This window comes from Notolepis coatsorum, assembly GCF_963971535.1.
Source record: "Notolepis coatsorum genome assembly, chromosome: 10".
NCBI classification, from domain to species: Eukaryota; Metazoa; Chordata; class Actinopteri; order Aulopiformes; family Paralepididae; genus Notolepis; species Notolepis coatsorum.
In genome coordinates, this window is record NC_140174.1 from 124,151,624 (window position 1) to 124,174,092 (window position 22,469).

Genomic DNA, 22,469 nt, shown 5'->3' on the forward strand with positions numbered 1-22,469 from the left:
ACCTCGGATGTCAGAATCATCAGCAATTTGTTGCTTTGTTAACTAACTGAATGAATGAATGAATGAATGAATGAATGAATGAATGAATGAATGAATGAATGAATGAATGAATGAATGAATGAATGAATGAATGAAAACTTTATTTAACAGATTGCAGAATGGGTACAATACAGTACGGCTCAATACATACAATTGTTAAGGGGATGCAGACCTGAGAAAGACGTTTGTCTTGTTTCCATCAGGGTCCCCCATTTTAATTTCATATAGACATTTATGACATACATGACATTTATGGCATAGGGACATATAGGTATTTAGTACTGATACATTTGTGACATAAACGGTATTCAAATATACAGTACTGTTACCCCTAGATCCTGACAGAGTATATACATATGATGGGGAGGGGACTGTACATTAGGAGGGGGTGGGTGGGTGGAAATATACATACGGCGGGGAGGGAATATATACATGCGGTGGGGAGGAGACTGTCTATTATACTAACGTTTGATATATTGGTTGATGTATATTTCCTCAGTTAGCTGTTATATTTATATTTACTTTTTTAAAATATAGGCTCCAATCGAATTGGCACCAAGCAGAGCATAGGACTCTGGTGTTCTGACGTGATGACCCTTCCTTCTTGTATAGTTCCCTTGGCTGTCAACCAGGAAGTGGATGCTTTGGATTTCGCTTCGTGGTGAAGTCAACACGTACAGAGAGAACAGTTCCGAGATCCCAGATCCATGGCAGTGAGGAGTGGACAACTGAGCCGGTCTGTTGTGGACAGTCTGAGCCGGTTCAGAGACCGGTACTTCAGCCCGGTCCCGGGGAAGTCTGACGGTGGACGAGGTGGTGACGTTACACCTGTTGGCGAGGATGATGGTCCACAGCAAGAGCAAGGCTTTCTGGACAGTTTACCGGTAAGATTATTTCATTTTAATAAGATCAAATGTACTTAAAGGGATATTTCACAGTCTTACCTCTGTCTAAAGTAATCTACGGTCAACTAGCGACCACTGCTGTCCCTGTCAACACCACCAGGTGGCAGGCTCCTCATTCACTTCCATTCATTTTGAGGACCTATCGTTTTTTTAAGCTAATGTTGCCATTTTCTAATCATGAGTGTAGGAACTATTTCTCACTTTAGGTGTAGTTTGACCAGGTCACGTGTCAACTTCTCACAGAATGTTTAGAATCTTTCTTCCAGCAAGGCAGCAGGTAACCATGGTAACCACTCCCTGAACATTCCATGCAGGTCAAAGATTGATTGATTGATTGATTGATTGATTGATTGATTGAAAACTTTAATTAACAGATTTCAGAATGGGTACAAATACAATACAGTATGGCTCAATACACAGAATTGTTAAGGGGATGCAGACCAGAGAAAGACTTTCGTCTTGTTTACATAAGGGTCCCCCATTTTCAATTCATAATGATACACAGACCACTCAAACCTACAACAAACTGACCGAATAATGTTTTTACTTTTCAAAGGAAATAAAGACACATCAAATGCCAAAAACAAGCATGAGCCTTTGACTCTGAATTATCTATTTTATTGAAATCTGCACAGCAGTAGTTTGTTTATACTAGTATGATATTTAGACTAGGTCCCCAAAATCAATGGGAGTGAACCTGGAAGGAACGGTGGTGTCGACAGGGACAGCAGTGGTCACTGTCTTTTTACTTGTAGAGACGCACTTCCATAGAGGTGAGACTGCTGACACTAGGGGGCGCTAGCAGAAGAAAACAACTGCTATTGTACTTGTCTTGTATGGTACGTGACAGATAACGTCTTTGACCCCAAGGTGGACCTGCAGTTCGTGATCATGACCCTGCTCTCTCCTGCGGACATCTGTCGCCTGGGAGCCGCCAGCCGCTACTGGAGGGACTTAGTCAGAGATCCCTTACTGTGGAAGTACTTCCTGATCAGGGACATGCCTCATTGGCCCTCCATAGACCATGTGACCATGCCCAGGCTGGAGGCGCTGGACCCCCCGCTGGGAGGGGACGCCTGTGGAGACACGGAGACGATGCACGACTTTATGGCAGAGTGGGTACAGTCTGACCTCTGACCCTTTATACTTACATTTAGATGTTAACCTTTATACTTCCATTTAGATGTTTACAGAGTGGGTACACCTTTATACTTACATTTAGATGTTTAACCTTTATACTTCCATTTAGATGTTTACGTAGTGGGTACACCTTTATACTTACATTTAGATGTTTAACCTTTATACTTCCATTTAGATGTTTACAGAGTGGGTACACCTTGATACTTACATTTAGATGTTAACCTTTATACTTCCATTTAGATGTTTACAGAGTGGGTACACCTTGATACTTACATTTAGATGTTAACCTTTATACTTCCATTTAGATGTTTACAGAGTGGGTACACCTTTATACTTTCATTTAGATGTTTACGTAGTGGGTACACCTTTATACTTACATTTAGATGTTTACAGAGTGGGTACACCTTTATACTTACATTTAGATGTTTACAGAGTGGGTACACCTTTATACTTACATTTAGATGTTAACCTTTATACTTACATTTAGATGTTTACGTAGTGGGTACACCTTTATACTTACATTTAGATGTTTACAGAGTGGGTACACCTTTATACTTACATTTAGATGTTTAACCTTTATACTTCCATTTAGATGTTTACGTAGTGGGTACACCTTTATACTTCCATTTAGATGTTTACGTAGTGGGTACACCTTTATACTTACATTTAGATGTTTACGTAGTGGGTACACCTTTATACTTACATTTAGATGTTTACGCTTGGTCATTTAGCTGACGCTTTTATCCAAAGCGACTTACAAGTTTGGTCTACAGTACAAAAATGGTCTTTAACTACACTCCCTCAAGACCCCTCCGCTCTGCATCCTCTGGCCGTCTCAGACCCACTCCTATCCGAGCTCCGGCAGGGTCATCAAAGAGAAACCCGCTATTCTCGGTCCTTGCCCCACAATGGTGGAACGAACTACCCACTAGGCATGGGCGGTATGACGGTATTAAGTAATACCGGGGTATTGAAAATCAATACCGTCAAAATCACAGATCCATTTCAGTTTATATTACAGTGAAACGTTGTTTTAACAGTGGTTGGTTGTAGTGCACTGCACACACGCGCCAGCAGAGGGCGAGACCAGTCCTCGAGTTTTTGATTGATTGATTGATTGAAAAGTTTATTAACAGATTGCAGAATGGGTACAGTACAGTACAGCTCAATACATACAATTGTTAAGGGGATGCAGACCAGAGAAATACTTTCGTCTTGTTTACATCAGGGTCCCCCCGAGTCACTAGTGGAGCGAGGCAGCGAGCCGCAGAGCTGGTTCTCTATACACAGGAGGAGTACACAGGAGGGAGAGTCGAGACACGCTTACCGTTGCTGCCTGGTGCTGCGGGCTAACTGGCTGTTCTGAGAGCTAACTGTTGTGTATGAATGAATGAATGAATGAAAACTTTATTTAACAGATTGCAGAATGGGTACAATACAGTACGGCTCAATACATACAATTGTATTGGGATGCAGACCTGAGAAAGACGTTTGTCTTGTTTCCATCAGGGTCCCCCATTTTCATTTCATATAGACATTTATGACATACACAACATACATGACATTTATGGCATAGGGACATATAGGTATTTAGTACTGATACATTTGTGACATAAGCGGTATTCAAATATACAGTACTGTTACCCCTAGATCCTGACAGAGTATATACATATGATGGGGAGGGGACTGTACATTAGGAGGGGGTGGGTGGGTGGGAGGGAAATATAGATACGGCGGGGAGGGAATATATACATGCGGTGGGGAGGAGACTGTCTATTAGGAGGTGGTGGGGGTTTTGGGCATTTACGGTGGTCAGTTTCGAATTGCAGCCTCCCGTAGGTGCTCTTTAAGAGCGGTTTTGAATGTGGGCAGGGATTCACATTCCTTTACAGCTTTGGGTAGGGCGTTCCACATTGTTGTGGCATAATTGCGAAACGTGTTTAGTCCCTTGTTTGAGCCGAATCTGGGTTTAACATGATTTGTTGAGCTTCCTCTGGTGTAGTGGTTGTGGTATTAACTGACCTTTGGGAAGTATTTTGTATGTGTATCACAACGGTGGTCACGCTTTACGGTAATGTTGCGACAGTGCTGTGAAAATACCGTAAAACGTTGTGGTAACGAGTGTGTGTTGTTGTGGACTGGTGGAACAAGCAAATAAACGGTAAAACGTTACGTCGCAGTCCGGTGTGTTTTTGAATACACAATACTAACGCTTCTATCCCCAGGCCATCAGGCTGCTAAACGAACAATGAATGAACACTACACAACAACAACCACCAAACGCACATAGCACACACATCCACACGCACACACTCACTTTAAACAAACACACTGTAGCACCCACTCCACACACTTATAGCACACACCCACTTTAAACAAACACACTGTAGCACCCACTCCCCACACTTTATATTTATGGATGAAGGATTGCACTACAACTCGTACACCTTACTGTAAATTGTACCTAAAATTGTACCTCATCCCATTTCTGCTTTGCACTAGATAGTACTGTACATTAGTACACTGCATAGTATTGTGTATTGTATATTATATGGTAACTCAGAACATTGTACATATGTCTATACCGAACACTGTGACCTCATTTTCTTCTTCTAAATTCATGCTATATTATGTTATTATGTTATTTGATACTATCTTGTCTAGCACAGTCTCTGGAGCGTAACAGTAAGAAGCATTTTGTATGAAAGTATTCTGTACTTCTGTATGACAACTATTAAAGAACTTGAACTAGTACTAGGGTGTTGCGGGGCTCTTGGCTACCATTCTGAGAGTTAACGTTAGTATTACTAGGATGCTGCGGGCTTCTGGCTAGTGGCTCCATTCTGAGAGCTAATGATAGTAGCACTCGGATGCTGCGGGCTAACTGGCCATCTCCGCGACTTGTTTACTTGGTAACACGGGTTGCCACGGGTTGCCCCCCCCCCCCCCCCCCCCCCGCTGATGAAAATGAAAGTCATACCGTTCAATACCGTACACTGCGGTATTATATAATCAAGGTATAACGGTATGAAAAAAGTGATACCGCCCAAGCCTACTACCCACCACAGTCAGGACAGCCGAAACCCGTCCAATCTTTCGCCGTCGACTAAAGATGCACTTCTTCAATCAATACCTGAAATGAAAAAAGAAAAATTTAACTAAATATATATATATATTTTTTTATTATCTTTCTTCCCCTCCTTTTTCCCGATTTTTCTCCCATCCCACCCTTCCTGGTTGTTGCGTACCTTCCCCTACTGTTGGTCCGGGAGACCGGAGACTGTCACATGCTTTCCTCCGACGCATGTGCAGCCTGGGGCAGGCCAACCTGGCCGCGCAGGTTCTCACCGGGGAGAGTGTAGCGTGTGGGAGGCCACACTATCTCTCCTCAGTTCCAACCCTTGCTGAGCAGGCGCCCCGACCGAACTGTAGGGGTCGCTGTCCACAACGCCCAGGACCCACCCTTCAGCTTTCCCACCCCCTGATACAGCCAATTGTATCAGTGTGAGAGGCCAGCCAAGCTGATAGCAACGCCGGGAGCTGGATTCGAACAGGCGAAATCCAGTGATATATATTTTTTAAACTAACCCCAACTAACCTTACTGTCATGCACTTGTTCTAATAAACTAACCTACACTGTAGCACTCAACACTTTGATGAACATTGTTACTCAGCTGATAGAGTTGTGCCCTTCCTGATGACTTGTATGTGGCTTTGGATAAAAGCGTCAGCTAAATGACTAAATGTAAATGTAAAATGTAAGTCCTGTACGACAAGTCAGCTGGAAGGAAGGCTACAACTCTGGCAGCTAAGGGTGAGTAACGTTGTTCATCAACTTGGGTGCTACACTCTTGAGTTCAGCCATTGTTTAGTGTGATGTGTGCCTGGTGCCAGTGTATGGTAGTCATTGAGCCTGTAGCCCAAGGCTGGGTGCTACACAGTGGTGGTGAAGGAGGCCATTTCCACCCTACATTATGGGATGGGGGCACTTTGAGCGTCTAGAAAAGCACTGTATAAATGCAAGGATCATTCAAAACACGAGGATGTTTGCGTTGGCAGCTACCTGAAGGGCTGTCCGGCCCGCAGAGAGCGATCATGGCCCCCTCCTCCGCGACCTCTGTACGAGGCGGTGACCTCCTTCCTCCAGTCCCTGGTGCCGTCCTCGGAGCCACGCTATGCCATGTTCGGCCCCGGCATGGAGCAGCTGGAGGTGTCGCTGGTGCACCAGCTCATGCACGCGACAGACGGGCTTTCTGTGGCGGCCATCCCCCAGAGACAGATCAACGGTGGGTTGGAAGGAAATTGTCACAATTGAAGTAGCTTCAGTTCAGTTCAGTTATTTTTTATTTCGGGCTTTGGACACATAACAGCGGTCATTCCATAAATCGCCAAAGTTTTACCAGCTGCTATTGCAGCATTGTCCAATTGTCCGAAAAGGGCAGAAGCACTAGGCTTGTCGGGCCCTACCCCTGAAGACTTACATTTCGTTTTTTAATTTGATTTTATTTATATACATACATAGTACATACATATAGTACACATTACAGTACACACATATAGTACACATTACAGTACACACATATAGTACACATTACAGTACACACATATAGTACACATTACAGTACACATTACAGTATAGTATACCTGCAGTATATAATAGTATATAGTACATAATAGTGTATACAGCACATATATAATGAGATATATAGTACATGATATATACAATATAATATAGTACCATAATATAATAGTATATACTGCAAATATAGTTCAATATAATATACAAATTAATTATAATATGATTATATAATGTAATATAATATAATGCACAATACAGTATCATACGTATTTTATTTTTATTGAATACTTTGGCAATTCCAATATAAATTACAATGTATCAAGTTTAAGTTTTGTTTTGTTTACATGTACATTACAGTGAAAAGCTTGGTTCTGTATGAGCCCCCTGAGATTGTGCTTCATACAGTAAAACAAGTAAAAAGAAGAAAGACCAAACACTAGTAAACAAGATATACAATATACAAAACTAAAGTACAAAATGCAACCAAAATGCAAAAATGAGGTAGAGATGTAGTGCAAATCTTTTAGTAATAAATAGGTAAAATATGGTGTAGTGTTAAAAAGTGTTTAAAGTGTCTAAGTGAATGTTAAAGGTGTATGGCGTATATCATGCCAGTTAGGCTACCTTGTGTATACTGTTTACTGTTACTCTTCCTCATAGTTTATATTCAGATTCAAATTCTTTATTGCCTATATATATATTGGAACATATAATATATAACCGATAGGGCATACAGACCCTCATCTGCATCTTTGTTTACGCTGTTTCTTTTTTACTCCTATTTTTCTAATCTGAGTTAATTATGTTGTTTACACTGTTTATTTATTTTCTCATATTTTTATAATTTTAGATCTAATGTCTTTCTGCTATTTCTTTGCCCATACCTTCCCCCCCCCCCCCCCCTGCTGCTATGACGCCCACATTTTCCCAAGGGGATCAATACATCTTATCTTATCTTATCTTAAATGGGCAATGTTGCAGTTTTTCTTCTCCTAGGCAGGGGGTGTCGTGATAAGACTTATGGGCCTTTTTGGTCCTCCTGGCACATTTAGAAAATAGCTTTTTAGTTTAATTGAATATTTTCTACTCTTTATAATTATTTCTATTGCGCTATATTGGAGAGAAGAAATACAACTCGGATTCACTTAAACAGACCGGTGACCGCCACACACTACACAGGTCAACCCCCTTGCACCTTACCTGAAAGTTTTGTACTTCATTTTCTGCATTGTACCTCACTGTTTTTACTGTGTATTGTATGTATATTGTATATTCCTCTTTACTTACTTTCTTACTTACTTTTTTTTACTGTATGAAGCACACTCTCAGGGGCTCATACAGAACCAAGCATTTCACCGTAAAGTATGTGTATTTTATTGTGATAATTAATTCAATTAACAAACTTGAAACTTGTAGTTCTATGTATCCACCAGCAGAGGGAGATTTGGGCCCACTTAAAAAAGACCGGTGACAGCCACACACTACTACACAGGTCAACCTCCTGTAGTTCCATGTATCCACCAGCAGGGGGTGGTGTTGGCTCTCGATAGCTGTCCCCACACCTTGTTTCTGTGTGAGTTTGTAAACCCAAACTGACGGTTCCTTCTAGGCGTGGGCTCCGGGATCAGTTACCTGTACAAGAACCAGCACACGCTGAACATCCTGACCCTCTACTCCACCAACAGGTACGCCTCCTCATCGCCATCTTCTCTGACCTGCGATTAATTGATTGATTGATTGAAAATTCTATTAACAGATTGCAGAATGGGTACAATACAGTACGGCTCAATACACACAATTGTTAAGGGGATGCAGACCAGAGAAAGACGTTTGTCTTGTTTACATCAGGGTCCCCCATTTTCAATTCATCATAAAATGGAGATGGAGTTGATGTCGGTTCTTTTGAAGTCAAATAACTCATCACTTTCCTGTAATAACACTTTGATCTGCATTTGTACTTAATACAGGTGGTAAGTGTATAACCGGTGACTGGTGAGTTTAAATGTAACAGTGTGGATGGTGGTCTGGCAAAGCTTTCTCTCAGATTGTCCTTCAAATAACCTTTAATCAGAGCAGCATAACTGGACCACATACCACTTTAACATAACCTTTAATCAGAGCAGCATAACTGGACCACATACCACTTTAACATAACCTTTAATCAGAGCAGCATAACTGGACCACGTACCACTTTAACATAACCTTTAATCAGAGCAGCATAACTGGACCATGTACCACTTTGACATAACCTTTAATCAACAGCATAACTGGACCACATACCACTTTAACATAACCTTTAATCAGAGCAGCATAACTGGACCGCATACCACTTTAACATAACCTTTAATCAGAGTAGCATAACTGGACCACATACCACTTTAACAACCTTTAATCAGAGCAGCATAACTGGACCACATACCACTTTAACATAACCTTTAATCAGAGCAGCATAACTGGACCACATACCACTTTAACATAACCTTTAATCAGAGCAACATAACTGGACCACATACCACTTTAACATAACCTTTAATCAGAGCAGCATAACTGGACCACATACCACTTTAACATAACCTTTAATCAGAGCAGCATAACTGGACCATGTACCACTTTAACATAACCTTTAATCTGAGCAGCATAACTGGACCATGTACCACTTTAACACAACATTTAATCAGAGCAGCATAACTGGACCCTGTCGGCCACCCGCCCCCTGCGGACGGGTGTCCCCCAGGGCTCGGTTTTAGGACCCCTTCTCTTCTCCCTCTACACTAAATCACTGGGTAACATTATCACGTCTCATGGCTTCTCCTACCATTGTTATGCCGACGATACTCAACTCTTCCTCTCCTTCCCTCCCTCAGATATCCACGTCTCTGTGCGGATCTCGGCCTGTCTGTCCGACATCTCAGCCTGGATGACGTCCAACCACCTCAAACTGAACCTAAGCAAAACAGAATTGCTCCACCTGCCGGCCAAATCCTCCCCCCTAACCGACCTTTCAATCACAGTCGAGAATGCAGCTGTGACTGCGTCCCCGACCGCCAAGAACCTTGGTGTTGTCCTCGACGACCAGTTGAACTTCTCTGCTCACATCGCAGCGACGACCAGAACCTGCCGATTCCTCCTGAGCAACGTCAGAAGGATACGCCCCTTCCTGACAAAAGAAGCCACCCAACTCCTCGTCCAATCAACAGTCATCTCCCGCCTCGACTACTGCAACGCACTGCTCGCTGGCCTCCCGGCCACTGCCACCAAGCCTTTTCAACTCATTCAGAACGCAGCGGCCTGCCTGATATCAAACCTACCGAAGTCGGCCCACGTCACCCCACTTCTTAGGGACCTGCACTGGCTCCCCATTGCTGCACGAATCCGCTTCAAGGCCCTCGACCTAGCATACCGTGCAGCAAAGGGAACCGCTCCCGCCTACCTCCGGTCAATGGTCTCTAACTACACACCCTCAAGACCCCTACGCTCTGCATCTTCTGGCCGCCTCAGACCTACTCCTATCCAAGCTCCGGGAGGGTCATCAAAGAGAAGTCGCCTATTCTCAGTCCTTGCCCCACAATGGTGGAATGAACTACCCACCCCAGTTAGGACAGCCGAAACACGTCCAATCTTTCGCCGTCGACTAAAGACGCACTTCTTCAACCATTATCTGAATTAAAAAAAAAAAAAAAATCTAACCCTAACTAACCGTACTGTCATGCACTTGTCCTAATAAACTAACCTACACTGTAGCACTCAACACTTTGATGAACATTGTTGCTCAGCTGATAGAGTTGTGCCCTTCCTGATGGCTTGTCGTACAGAACTTGTAAGTCGCTTTGGATAAAAGCGTCAGCTAAATGACTAAATGTAAATGTAAATGTATACCACTTTAACACAACCTTTAATCAGAGCAGCATAACTGGACCACATACCACTTTAACATAACCTTTAATCAGAGCAGCATAACTGGACCACATACCACTTTAACATAACCTTTAATCAGAGCAGCATAACTGGACCACATACCACTTTAACATAACATTTAGAGGTCAATGGATCGATGATTGAATACTCCCAAGCAACTGGAATACACAAACATCATGTAGGATGCATACTTTTACATTTAGATACTTAAAGGAACACACCAACATTTTGGTAAATTAGCTTATCGGCTTCTCCAGAGAGAGACAAGAAGATAGATACCAGTTTCCTTTCTGTTACTTACTTACGCCTTTTACCCCGTTTGGGGCATAGGCCGTCAACAAGGGTTCTCCAAGCATCCCGATCCTGAGCCAACCTCTCAAGCTGGCCCCAGGTGTGTCCCATCTTCTTGGCATCATCTTCCAAGTCTCGGCGCCAGGTGTTTCGTGGTCGGCCTCTCTTTCCTTTCCCTTGGGGGTTCCACCTGAGAGATTGTCTTGTGATGCTCAGGGATGGTTTACGGAGTGTATGGCCAATCCATCTCCAACGCCGTTGGAGAATCTCTTTCTCTGCTGGCTGTTGTTGTGTTCGTTGCCACAGGTCTTTATTGCTGATGGTGTTGGGCCAGCGATTCTGGAGGATTCGGCGCAGACAGGTGTTTAGGAAAACTTGTAGTTTATTGGTTGTTGTGACAGTGGTCCTCCAGGTCTCAGCGCCATAGAGTAGGACTGACTTCACGTTGGTGTTAAATATCCTGATCTTGGTTGTGATGGAAATGTCTCTTGAGCTCCAGATGTTTTTTAGTTGGAGAAAGGCTCCTCTGGCCTTGCCAATCCTGGCTCTCACATCAGCATCTGTTCCACCTTGCTTGTTAACCATGCTGCCCAGGTAGGTGAAGTTGTCTACCTCTTCCAACGCTTCTCCTTCCAGAATGATGGGTGATGTGTTGTCAGCATTGATTCTCATGACCTTGCTCTTCCCTCTGTGGATGTTAAGCCCAAGCCGAGTAGAGTTGTCAGCGATGGTACTGGTCTTTTCCTGCATCTGCTGCTGGGTGTGAGAGAGAAGGGCCAGGTCATCTGCAAAGTCGAGGTCTTCTAACTGCGTCCATAATGTCCATTGTATGCCATTTCGTTTCTCTGCCGTGGATTGCTTCATGACCCAGTCTATTGCCAGCAGGAACAGAAATGGTGACAACAAACAGCCCTGTCTCACTCCAGTTTTTATCTGGAAGGCGTCGGTGGGTTGACCGCCATGAATTACCCTGCAGGTCATCCCCTCATAGGAGTTCCTGATGATATTTCTGTACTTCTCTGGCACTCCGTAGTGTCTGAGTAGCTTCCAGAGGGTCTCTCTATTCACGCTGTCGAAAGCCTTTTCGTAGTCAATAAAATTTATGAATAGGGGTGAATTCCACTCTAATGACTGCTACAGTATTATCCGCAGTGTTGCAATCTGGTCTGTGCAGGATCTGTTTTTGCGGAAGCCCGCCTGGTGGTCTCGTAGCTGTGGGTCGACGGCGTCCTTCATCCTGTCCAGTATAATCCTGTTGAATACTTTTCCTGGGATGGAGAGTAATGTGATCCCTCTGTAGTTTGCACATTGCTTTCTGTGCGTTCAGTAGAAAGCTATCTGGCTGCATGTTAGCCTAGCTTAGCACAATGAATGGAAGTGGACAGTGCCGGTTAGCCTTCAGGAGAGGTGTTAGTTGGACACTGCCTAGGCTAACCGGCACTGTCCGTTTCCATTCATTGTGCTAAGCTAGGCTAACGTGCAGCCAGATAGCTTTCTACTGAACGCACAGAGAGGAAACTGGTATCTATCTTCTTGTATCTCTCTGGAGAAGATTGTAAGCTAATTTCCCAAAATGTTGGCGTGTTCCTTTAATGTTGGCGTGTTCCTCGCAGGGCGGAGAGGGAGAGAGCCAGGATGGAGCAGCAGAGCGTCGATAATAAACTCTTCATCCTGGAGGGAACGGACCAATCGGGCTGCCCGATCTTCAGTCCCGCCCCTCAGGTCCAGGAAGTGTGCCAGGTGGTGGATGGATTCATCTATGTTGCCAATGCAGAACCTGGAAGAGGTGAGACTATATCTATATTCTATATTATAGCTATGGAGACACTATGGCTCATTTGACAGTCACTATCTCTCGTCCAACATGCGTGTTATCCCGTCGTGAATATTGTATAGTTTCAGAGTGATCCTGGCTAATTCCTGGAAACTGAGTTATGGAGCAATATGTGAAAAGGCGTTCGCGTTGCTCGCCTGAACACGTTACTATTTCCAATTCAAAGGTATATAATAGGAATTATGTTTCATCATGAATGCACCAAAGAGGGGGGGGGGGTAGTTTTTTGATGCTCTGATCGTCAGCAACAGCATTTATTTTTAATACTACATACGTTGATCGGCTGGATTGATGTGAAATCATTGTTGGATCAAAGTAGGATTGACGTCGGATAGTCCTTACCTTTGATCAGGGTTATTCCAAAAAGAATATTCCAATTGTCTGATCGCGATTCCAGTATTGATGTCCATCGGGTCCCGGACATAATCTGGCACAACACATGCATCGAGTGTCCTGGACGCGTTTCAAAGTGCTCTCATGAAGCGATTCACTTGGCTTGGTCTAAATTCTCTGCCCGGACGACATTAGATGTGACACACAGTCTGGAACAGGGTTTCAAAGGGTAGGCGATACTGCCACCTAGCAGGATCTGGCCGGTATTGCACTCTCTGGGTCTCAGTATGGCTTTCAAAGGTAACGTAGAGGTCCGTGAGACAGAATAGAATATTAAAATAGAAAAAAGGGAAAATGGACCAAATAACGTATATATACGTGATTGGCGTTCAGCGGTTGGCGAGCAAACACGTATATATACGTGAATGGTGCAGAATGAGTTAATGATACGTCCACATAGCTCTCTTATAGGTGTGGAATAAAAGTATTGCTTTTGCCCCCAAAGAGAATATTGATTAATGTATGTATCATTGAAAAGGTTTTGGCAGGTCCAAAATGTATGTTGTTGTTTACATGTTGCATGTTGCATGCATGTATCCCCTCCCTACTTCCCATTTCTCCATGTGGAATGCACCTGATTGGATAAATAATATGCTAGTGCTCTAGTGCGACATCTAGTGGCCGGATGTTATCTATAGCCCCTTTAACACATTGGGGACGAAGCACCGATATCTCCGTGTTTCGATTCCACCCGTTGTGGACAGAAGGACGGATATATCCGTGGCAAGTTGTTTTGGCTTTTATTCCATTTTAATAACCTATTCAAGGTCGCAGAGCTGCAGATGTACCCTACTCTTTGAATTCGCCAAAGTACAATACCGGCCAGATCCTCTTAGGGGCGCTATCGCGATAATAGAGTGTTCCCTGTGGCAGAAGTTGTCTTTTTTTTTGTGGCTCTCTAATGTAGTTTTCTACTCATCTGAAGCGATAGCTATTGTCTGTTCCACGGAATACCTTTTGGAGCGTGGATTTCACTATGCAATAAGGGGATTTATCATCAGCCAATGGACACATCGATCTACCAGATGGCGATCGATAACGGGGAAATGCTCGGGGGGATCCAACCGGCTCATGGTAAGATCTTTTTCACGTAAAGTACAACCCGATTGGGCATTGTTTTGATAGCCATCCAGGCGATCGGCCCTATGTGGCTACTTAGACGAACACGGTTATTGGTAATCAATAATAAGAAACGACGTCCCCCGCCCCCCCTTTCATGCATACATGCTTGAGGATCGTGCCGATCATATGCAGTTTGAGTTTTAACTGTAGCATCTGTATAACGGAAATGCCATTGGATATAACGTTCACGGCGCTATAAAATGAGAACGTATTGATGACATTTTCTTTTCTTTAAGCCATTTTGAAGGGACGGTTTATGGACTCAATTGACAATGAGAATGGACAGATAGGAATACTGTAAATGCAGCTGTCGCCTATAGAGGGCGCATGTTTATTTTTTATATTTCATTTTATCTCTTGTGACGTATCACGTCCTGTCTCACGCTCTGACTTGCCGTAGTTTGAGCAGATCTGGCAGAACGTGTCCAGACTTGTCGGAGAAGACAGTGCAGCAGATTTATGCACTTTATTTGTCAAAGCAAAAAAGACTAAAGTACTAGAGCCATGAAGATAACCCCCTCCCATTGAGCTGCAAGCAGGCCAAAGTGGTTCGTAAAGCTTATTCACACTTTTCGTTTTGTTTTTGTAATTCTATTGACTGAATTGTATGAGTATTGACTGTTATTATTTCCTGCAATTGTATTTCTACGGTGGTGATGAACTTGATTTGCATCAATAAACAGCCATCTGTAATTAAAGAACTCTGAGTCCTCGTCGTGCATCAATGGGCGGCACAGTAGAACACTCGACTGTGGAGTTGAATACTCCAAATGAGAAGTGAATCACGTCGGGTAGAGGATTGTCTGCAGTTGAAGATGTATCGTCGTGTCTGGGGAACCTTTCTGCTGGGAAGGAGCTGCAGCAGTGCGCACACGGCCAAACAAGCGAGCTCGTGGAAGAAGACGGCTCGAGGTTGGCGCGGGTACAGGACTCTGCCGCTGAACTTTTCCACGTATCAGTAAGGTTTCGCAGCATCCATCTTAAAGAAGCAGCAGACTTTCCCCTACATTGAAGTTGAACTGCATAGGCAAACAAGCGAGCTCGTGGAAGAAGACGGCTCGAGGTTGGCGCGGGTACAGGACTCTGCCGCTGAACTTTTCCACGTATCGGTAAGATTTCACAGCATCCATCTTAAAGAAGCAGCAGCAGACTTTTCCCTACATTGAAATTGAACTGCATAGGCAAATGCCATTCACCAAGTTGACTGACTACACGTCTCAGGTATTGACTTTTCAGAGAGAAGTATTGTTGTAGGCTACAATTGCATTGCAAGTGCGCACATTCTTGAGACTGTATATAAGGTTTTACAGTTTAATATTTTTGGCCATTTAAGAATAGGTTGATATTCATTAATGAAGTCTAGCTTTATAAGGTTAATTTAGAAAAGGCCATTCATAAAGGGTATATTCGAACTTAATATTTGCATTTTCATAATAGCCTACTAGGCTTACATTTTCATCTCGAAATCTCAGTGTCACACAACGCAAGACAAGCTGCAGCGGAAGCAGCCGCAACTACAGAGGTACTAAAAATAATGAAAGACCAGAATGAGCAAGAAGGAGAGATCCGAAGACTGGAGCAGGAAGATGAAAGGCTGAAGGCTGAAAATGACGCAGAGAACGCCAAGAAAAGAGTTCTATTCATCATGGAAAGTGCTGATAGAAGAACAAAGCTGAATGAGAAAAAGAGAGAAGTGGAACGGTTAGAGGAACTCAAGAAACTCACGCAGTTAAGGCAAAGCTAAAGGTTTACACTGAAAGCGTTCATAATGATGATGAAGAAGATCATCTGTGGTCACCTCTTCTACACTATCCTTCAGCACATTCGCTAGCTCTCACCCCACAAGAAGAACTGCGTCCTCTTGCGCCTCCAGTGTTCCAACAAGGAGAGAGCCCGTCTCAACAAGGAGAGAGCCCTTCTCAACAAGGAGAGAGCCCGTCTCAACAAGGAGAGAGCCCTTCTCAACAAGGAGAGAGCCCTTCTCAACAAGGAGAGAGTGAGCGAGAGGAACAGGAAGAGCCTGTCATTCTGACTGGACAAGAGCCATGCACTGCCACAGCAAACGGTGTGAAGAATGAAGATGAGAATCAACAAGGAGAGAGCCCTTCTCAACAAGGAGAGAGCCCGTCTCAACAAGGAGAGAGCCCTTCTCAACAAGGAGAGAGCCCGTCTCAACAAGGAGAGAGCCCTTCTCAACAAGGAGAGAGCCCTTCTCAACAAGGAGAGAGCCCGTCTCAACAAGGAGAGAGCCCGTCTCAACAAGGAGAGAGCCCGTCTCAACAAGGAGAGAGCCCGTCTCAACAAGGAGAGAGCCCTTCTCAACAAGGAGAGAGCCCGTCTCAACAAGGAGAGAGCCCGTCTCAACAAGGAGAGAGCCCTTCTCAACAAGGAGAGAGACCTCATCGACAAGGAGAGAGACATTCTCATCAACAAGGAGAGAAAACAAAACCAGGAGAGTTTGTGAAAGAAGACTTCTATCTTCAGAAAAGATGGAAGAGAGTTCAGTTCCTGTCAAATGAGTTCCGGACTAGGTGGAGAAAGGAGTACCTGCTTAATCTGCAACACAGAAGAAAATGGAACAAGGACAGGAGAAATACAAGCAAGATGAGAACTTGCCAAGAAATCAGTGGAAGTTAGCTGCTGACAATAGGGTCAGAAGAGTTAACCAGTTAGCCAGTGACACAACACTAGACAACAAAGGCGCACGCATATCTCAGCCACATTATTTAGAGAGAGCCATACACAAAACGGTACTATTACTGGAAGCTGAGTAAAGGCTCATTGAAACCTTTTTTTGTTTTTGTGTATCTGGTTTGTTTAAAGGGTTCCCAATGTTTAAAGGGTTCCTGATGTTTTAAATGGTTATGTTGAAAATCACATGTTATGTGATTGGTGGGAGTGTAAATGCAGCTGTCGCCTATAGAGGGCGCATGTTTATTTTTATATTTCATTTTATCTCTTGTGACGTATCACGTCCTGTCTCACGCTCTGACTTGCCGTAGTTTGAGCAGATCTGGCAGAACGTGTCCAGACTTGTCGGAGAAGACAGTGCAGCAGATTTATGCACTTTATTTGTCAAAGCAAAAAAGACTAAAGTACTAGAGCCATGAAGATAACCCCCTCCCATTGAGCTGCAAGCAGGCCAAAGTGGTTCGTAAAGCTTATTCACACTTTTCGTTTTGTTTTTGTAATTCTATTGACTGAATTGTATGAGTATTGACTGTTATTATTTCCTGCAATTGTAGTTCTACGGTGGTGATGAACGTGATTTGCATCAATAAACAGCCATCTGTAATTTTTTTTTAAACTTTGGCCATTCCGCTGGCTCTTTTTTGCGTTTATCGCATTTACTCTGGTCAAGGATGACCGACAGAAACAGGCTGAATGGGGTACAGATGGGGGGAAGACACTCTGGGAAAGGCACGGCTGCAGTCCGGGATTCGAACTCGCTAAACCCCAGATCCGTGACGAGCACGGTTGTCCCCGGCGCCGAAATAGCGCTCGAGGTACGCGGTGAGCTACTGGAGCTCCCCAGCCATCTGTAATTAAAGAACTCGGAGTCCTCGTCGTGCATCAATGGGCGGCACAAATACTATAAAGTATAGATTTAGCTCTACAAACAGCCCCACGTCTGTTTACATTTGCTGGTCCTCTAGAGATTTATTAGACTCATCCCAGTGGCCGCGATTGTGTTAATCTACTGTATTATGTGTTGATGTATATCCAACTATGTGTACAGAATATGTTTTCCTGTTATTTGTAAGATATTTCATTACACCTGTGTATAGATGTGTTATTCTGACCGTGTCCTACAAGTCTCTGTCTGGGTTGGGCATCGTTTCATGTTAGAAATCAAAATAAACAATGAATCAATGGAGGTCATGAGTAACGACCCCAACACTGGTGTTCCAACAGGCGGGGAAGGGGTGTCTGAAGGGGCTCAGATCCGAGCTGTAGTGAGCCCCGCCCTGGGCTCCACCTCCAGACCCCTGCTGGTGCTCTCCTGTGTGGCCAGAGAGACGGCCTGGTGCAGAGAGGACCCACAGCAGCCCGGGCCGGCCCGGTGCAGGACCCCCTGCGTGGACACGGCCCAGAGGCTCCGCCTGCCCCAGCTGCCCAACCCCTGGATGGTGAGAGACTGCGCTTCATAGAGGGTTGATGGGCTTGCATGGCAATAATTCACATCCAGTTCAAGTTTTACGTTTATTTGGATCCCCATTAGCTGTTACAAATGGCAACAGCTACTCTTCCTGGGGTCCACACAAAACAATAAATACAAACAAACATCATAATTAAAAATAAAACCAACAATAAACATACGAAACAATATACATAACATAATCAAACATAATTCCCCCCCCCCACACCCATCCAACCCAACCCACCTCATTACATTAGCATTATACCAAAATATTACAAAATGACTAGTAAAATAATAAAATGTTATATATCAAGCATTGTGCCTGTACCCAAAAGTAACCTCTTTACTTGCTTTTTAAAGCTTTCTTTGCTTGTTGCTTGAGTAATTATATATGGCAACCTATTCCACTCAATGTAGAATTGTGTGATGGAGGCCTTGCACATAATGTCTGTAGTTCTCTTTCTTCCAACATGGCTGCCTGTATTGGTAACCACTTTTGAAAGAAAATGCCCCCCCCCCCCCCCTCTCTCTCTGTCTCTGGGGGCAACAGTGGCTCAGGAGATAGAGCGGTTGTCCGGTAATCGGAAGGTTCCCGGTTCGATTCCCACTCCTCCCGGGCAATGTGTCGAAGTGTCCTTGAGCAAGACACTTAACCCCCAACTGCTCCCGATGAGCAGGTTGGCACCTTGCTTGGTCGCCTCCGCCGTCGGTGTGTGAATGTGTGAGTGAATGGGTGATGTTTTATTGTTTTATTGTGGATCCCCATTAGTCTACACCAGGGGTCAGCAACCTTTTTGACATGGAGTGCCTGTTTGAAATATAGTTGTAACTAGTGTGCCTCAACAATATTCCATGCATCGTAATTTTTTTCTTCTCATAATCAGGTCTTTTTAATGATAATTTTTACATTATTACATCATTATTGTTATTGTTATTATTAACAATATTATTATGATGGTTGTATCAACCCTAAATCTGAGTTGGGGGGGGGGGGGGGGGGGGGGGATGCAATGCAGACAAACAGCTGCATACAGTGCGACCATTTCACTCACATTTGCCCATTCATTTTTGGACACATCACACACCATCGGTGTGTGTGTACTGTACGTGTGCTGTCATAGCTCCACCTACAGGCCTAATGGAGAACACCAGGAGAACACCAGGATGTGAATGGAGGGTGAATGTGAGGTATATCGTGTAAATAAGTTTTGATTGATCGCAAGACTACACTGTAAAAAAAAAATTATTAGTTACCAGAACTTCAAAATATTGAGTTCAGTTACTGTGCATTAAGGTTTTCAGTTTTCAATCCATAATAAGTTAACAGAAAAATAAGTACACAACTACATTATTTCAACCTAATAAAACTATGTTTATTGTCATTGTTTTAAGAACACAAGTTGACTTGGTAATACTCACATTTTGAGTAAAAAAATGGCTTTTAACATGTGCAATGTTCAATGAAATAGAAAAATAAATAATACAATTTGTTGATTAATCCCACTGGTCACAATGGTGACCGTAATAATGTTTTTGTTATAAGGCTCTGCAAATGTTACTGAATGATGTAGCAATGTATTTCCAGCTAAATTGAAATAATAAACAAATAAAGGGTCTCAATTAAATATGTGGAAGTAAAAAGAACCTGTGGGAGGATTTCAACAAGATAAATGCGACAACAGTGCAAAATAGTTCACTATAATATTTCAAAGCAAAAAAAAAATAAAATAAAATTAAATAATATTTTTTTTTATTTTTTTTTAGTGCTGCCCCCTGTGCCTATGCAAATGCCCCCACGTGCCTATGCAGGCACGCGTGCCTAGGGTTGCCTACCCCTGGTCTACACCAAAGTGAGACTACTCTTCCTGGGGTCCAAACATTTAAAATACAAACACAAAAGAAAGTAAAATTAAAATATAAAACCACAAACATTGAAGTACTCACCAGAAAACATCACAACAAACAAAACAAGTGAATCAAAGCTCACTCAATGTGAGGAACAAAATTGTAAAGCGCTTTGGACAAAAGCACAATTGTATGCACCATTTACCAGTTACTATCCTCTCTCTCTCTCTCAGGTGCAGGATACAGTGGCTGAATCTCTATCAGGTCTGCTGGATGGGATCTCCTGGTTGTTGAGCTGTTCTGGTATCAGACTCCACAGCAGCTGATGAACTCCTGGTTGCTGAGATGTTCACATTTACATTTAGAAACTTAGCTGTCGCTTTTATCCAAAGCGACAAGTCATCAGGAAGGGCACAACTCTTATTAGCTGAGTTACACTGCTGGCCAGTATGACGTACTACCAGTGTCTTTATATCTGTATCACTGTACATATTAATACTACAACTCTGTATGCATCTGATTAGCACTATTACCCAGTAGTACCAATTTATATATTTTATACCCAGTTTAATAACCTGTACATTGTATATTACTACTGCACTTTACTGTTAAATGTGCACTCTGGTTGGATGCCAAACTTCTTTTCACTGTACTGTACTTGTGGTGTATGATGACAATACATTTGAATCTAATCAATACATTTGGGTGCATGTGTGCAGCCTCAAGTATGTTCTGGGGTCAGACTCTACAGTAGCTAGTTGCTGAGCACACCTCAATGCCACATATCTTTAATATACATACAGGCCACACTATAAGTGGACTGCATTTATGCCTCAAATTCACTCATACATTCACACACAGATGATGGATGCAACCATGCAAAGTGTCACCCTCTTCATCGGGAGTAGTTGGGGGTTCAGTGTCTTGCTCAAGGACACTTCAACGCACCTTCGGGAGGAGCCGGAATCTAACCGGGAACCTTCAGATTAGCAGACGGCCGCCCTCTTTTACTAGTTATTTTCACTAGTTCTCAACCTTTTCACTAGTTATTTTCACTAGTTCTCAACCTTTTCACTAGTTATTTTCACTAGTTCTCAACCTTTTCACTAGTTATTTTCACTAGTTCTCAACCTTTTCACTAGTTATTTTCACTAGTTCTCAACTTTTTTACTAGTTATTTTCACTAGTTCTCAACCTTTTTACTAGTTATTTTCACTAGTTCTCAACCTTTTCACTAGTTATTTTCACTAGTTCTCAACATTTTCACTAGTTATTTTCACTAGTTCTCAACCTTTTCACTAGTTCTTCTCAGCCTTTTCACTAGTTATCAACATTTTCATTAACTGTTAGTTATTTTCACTAGTTCTCAGCCTTTTCAGGTTGTATCCCCTACTATGGGATACATGGTTAATCAAAGAGAACGGTTTGACTTTGACTACAAATAATGATGTTTAGGTTCCTAATAATTGGTGGATTATTTCACTAGAAAATAAACCATCTATACCATAGACTGTAAATATGGTAATAATGTGTGTTGTTTATATCTGTCCACAATATCCCCCAGAATCATCTCTCGGGCCCCAAGGGGGGGTCCCAACCCACGGGTTGAGAACCGCTGCTTTAAGTCACAAGCCCCCCACAATACCCCATGTGCAGGACATACAGGTGCAGCTCGATAAATTAGAATATCGTGGAAAAGTTCTTTTATTTCAGTAATTCAATTCAAAAAGCGAAACTCTCGTAGATTATAGATTCATTACACACAAAATGAAATATTTCAAGCCTTTATTTGTTTGTTTTATTTTGATGATTATGTCTTACAGCTCATGAAAGCCCAAAATTCTGTATCACCAATAAAAAATACATGTATTTTTTCTTTTTATATAGAAATGTCGGCCTTCTGAAAAGTATGTTCACTCAGTACTTGGTTGGGGCTCCTTTTGCACAAATGACTGCATCAATACAGCTAAATATATATGACTTCCACGATATTCTAATTTATTGAGCTGCACCTGTATATTAAAGGAACACGCCAACTTTTTGGGAAATGAGCTTATTTGCCATCTACCCTGGAGTTAGACAAACAGGTACATACTCTTTTCTTCTCTGTGCATGCATTAGGCTTAGGGAACAGCCGCACTGTTAGCCTAGCTTAGCGTCATTCACTGGAAGTAGGTGTGCCAGTGTAGCCTAGTTCCCAACAGTCACGAAATACACTCCAAATACAACTCCAAAACGTTCCTGTAAACATGTTGTGACCTGTGT

The 22,469-nt window shown here is 43.0% G+C and overlaps 1 protein-coding gene across 1 annotated transcript; it reads left to right on the forward strand.

The window, feature by feature from the left end:
* Positions 1-705: 705 nt before the first annotated feature.
* Positions 706-20,873, forward strand: fbxo4 (F-box protein 4). The gene is made up of 7 exons (XM_084323811.1): positions 706-923; positions 1,815-2,059; positions 6,144-6,370; positions 8,273-8,348; positions 12,483-12,655; positions 18,134-18,348; positions 20,438-20,873. Exons 1-7 carry the CDS (start codon positions 747-749, stop codon positions 20,528-20,530), a joined length of 1,206 nt encoding a protein of 401 aa, XP_084179937.1. The 5' UTR covers positions 706-746; the 3' UTR covers positions 20,531-20,873.
* Positions 20,874-22,469: the final 1,596 nt, after the last annotated feature.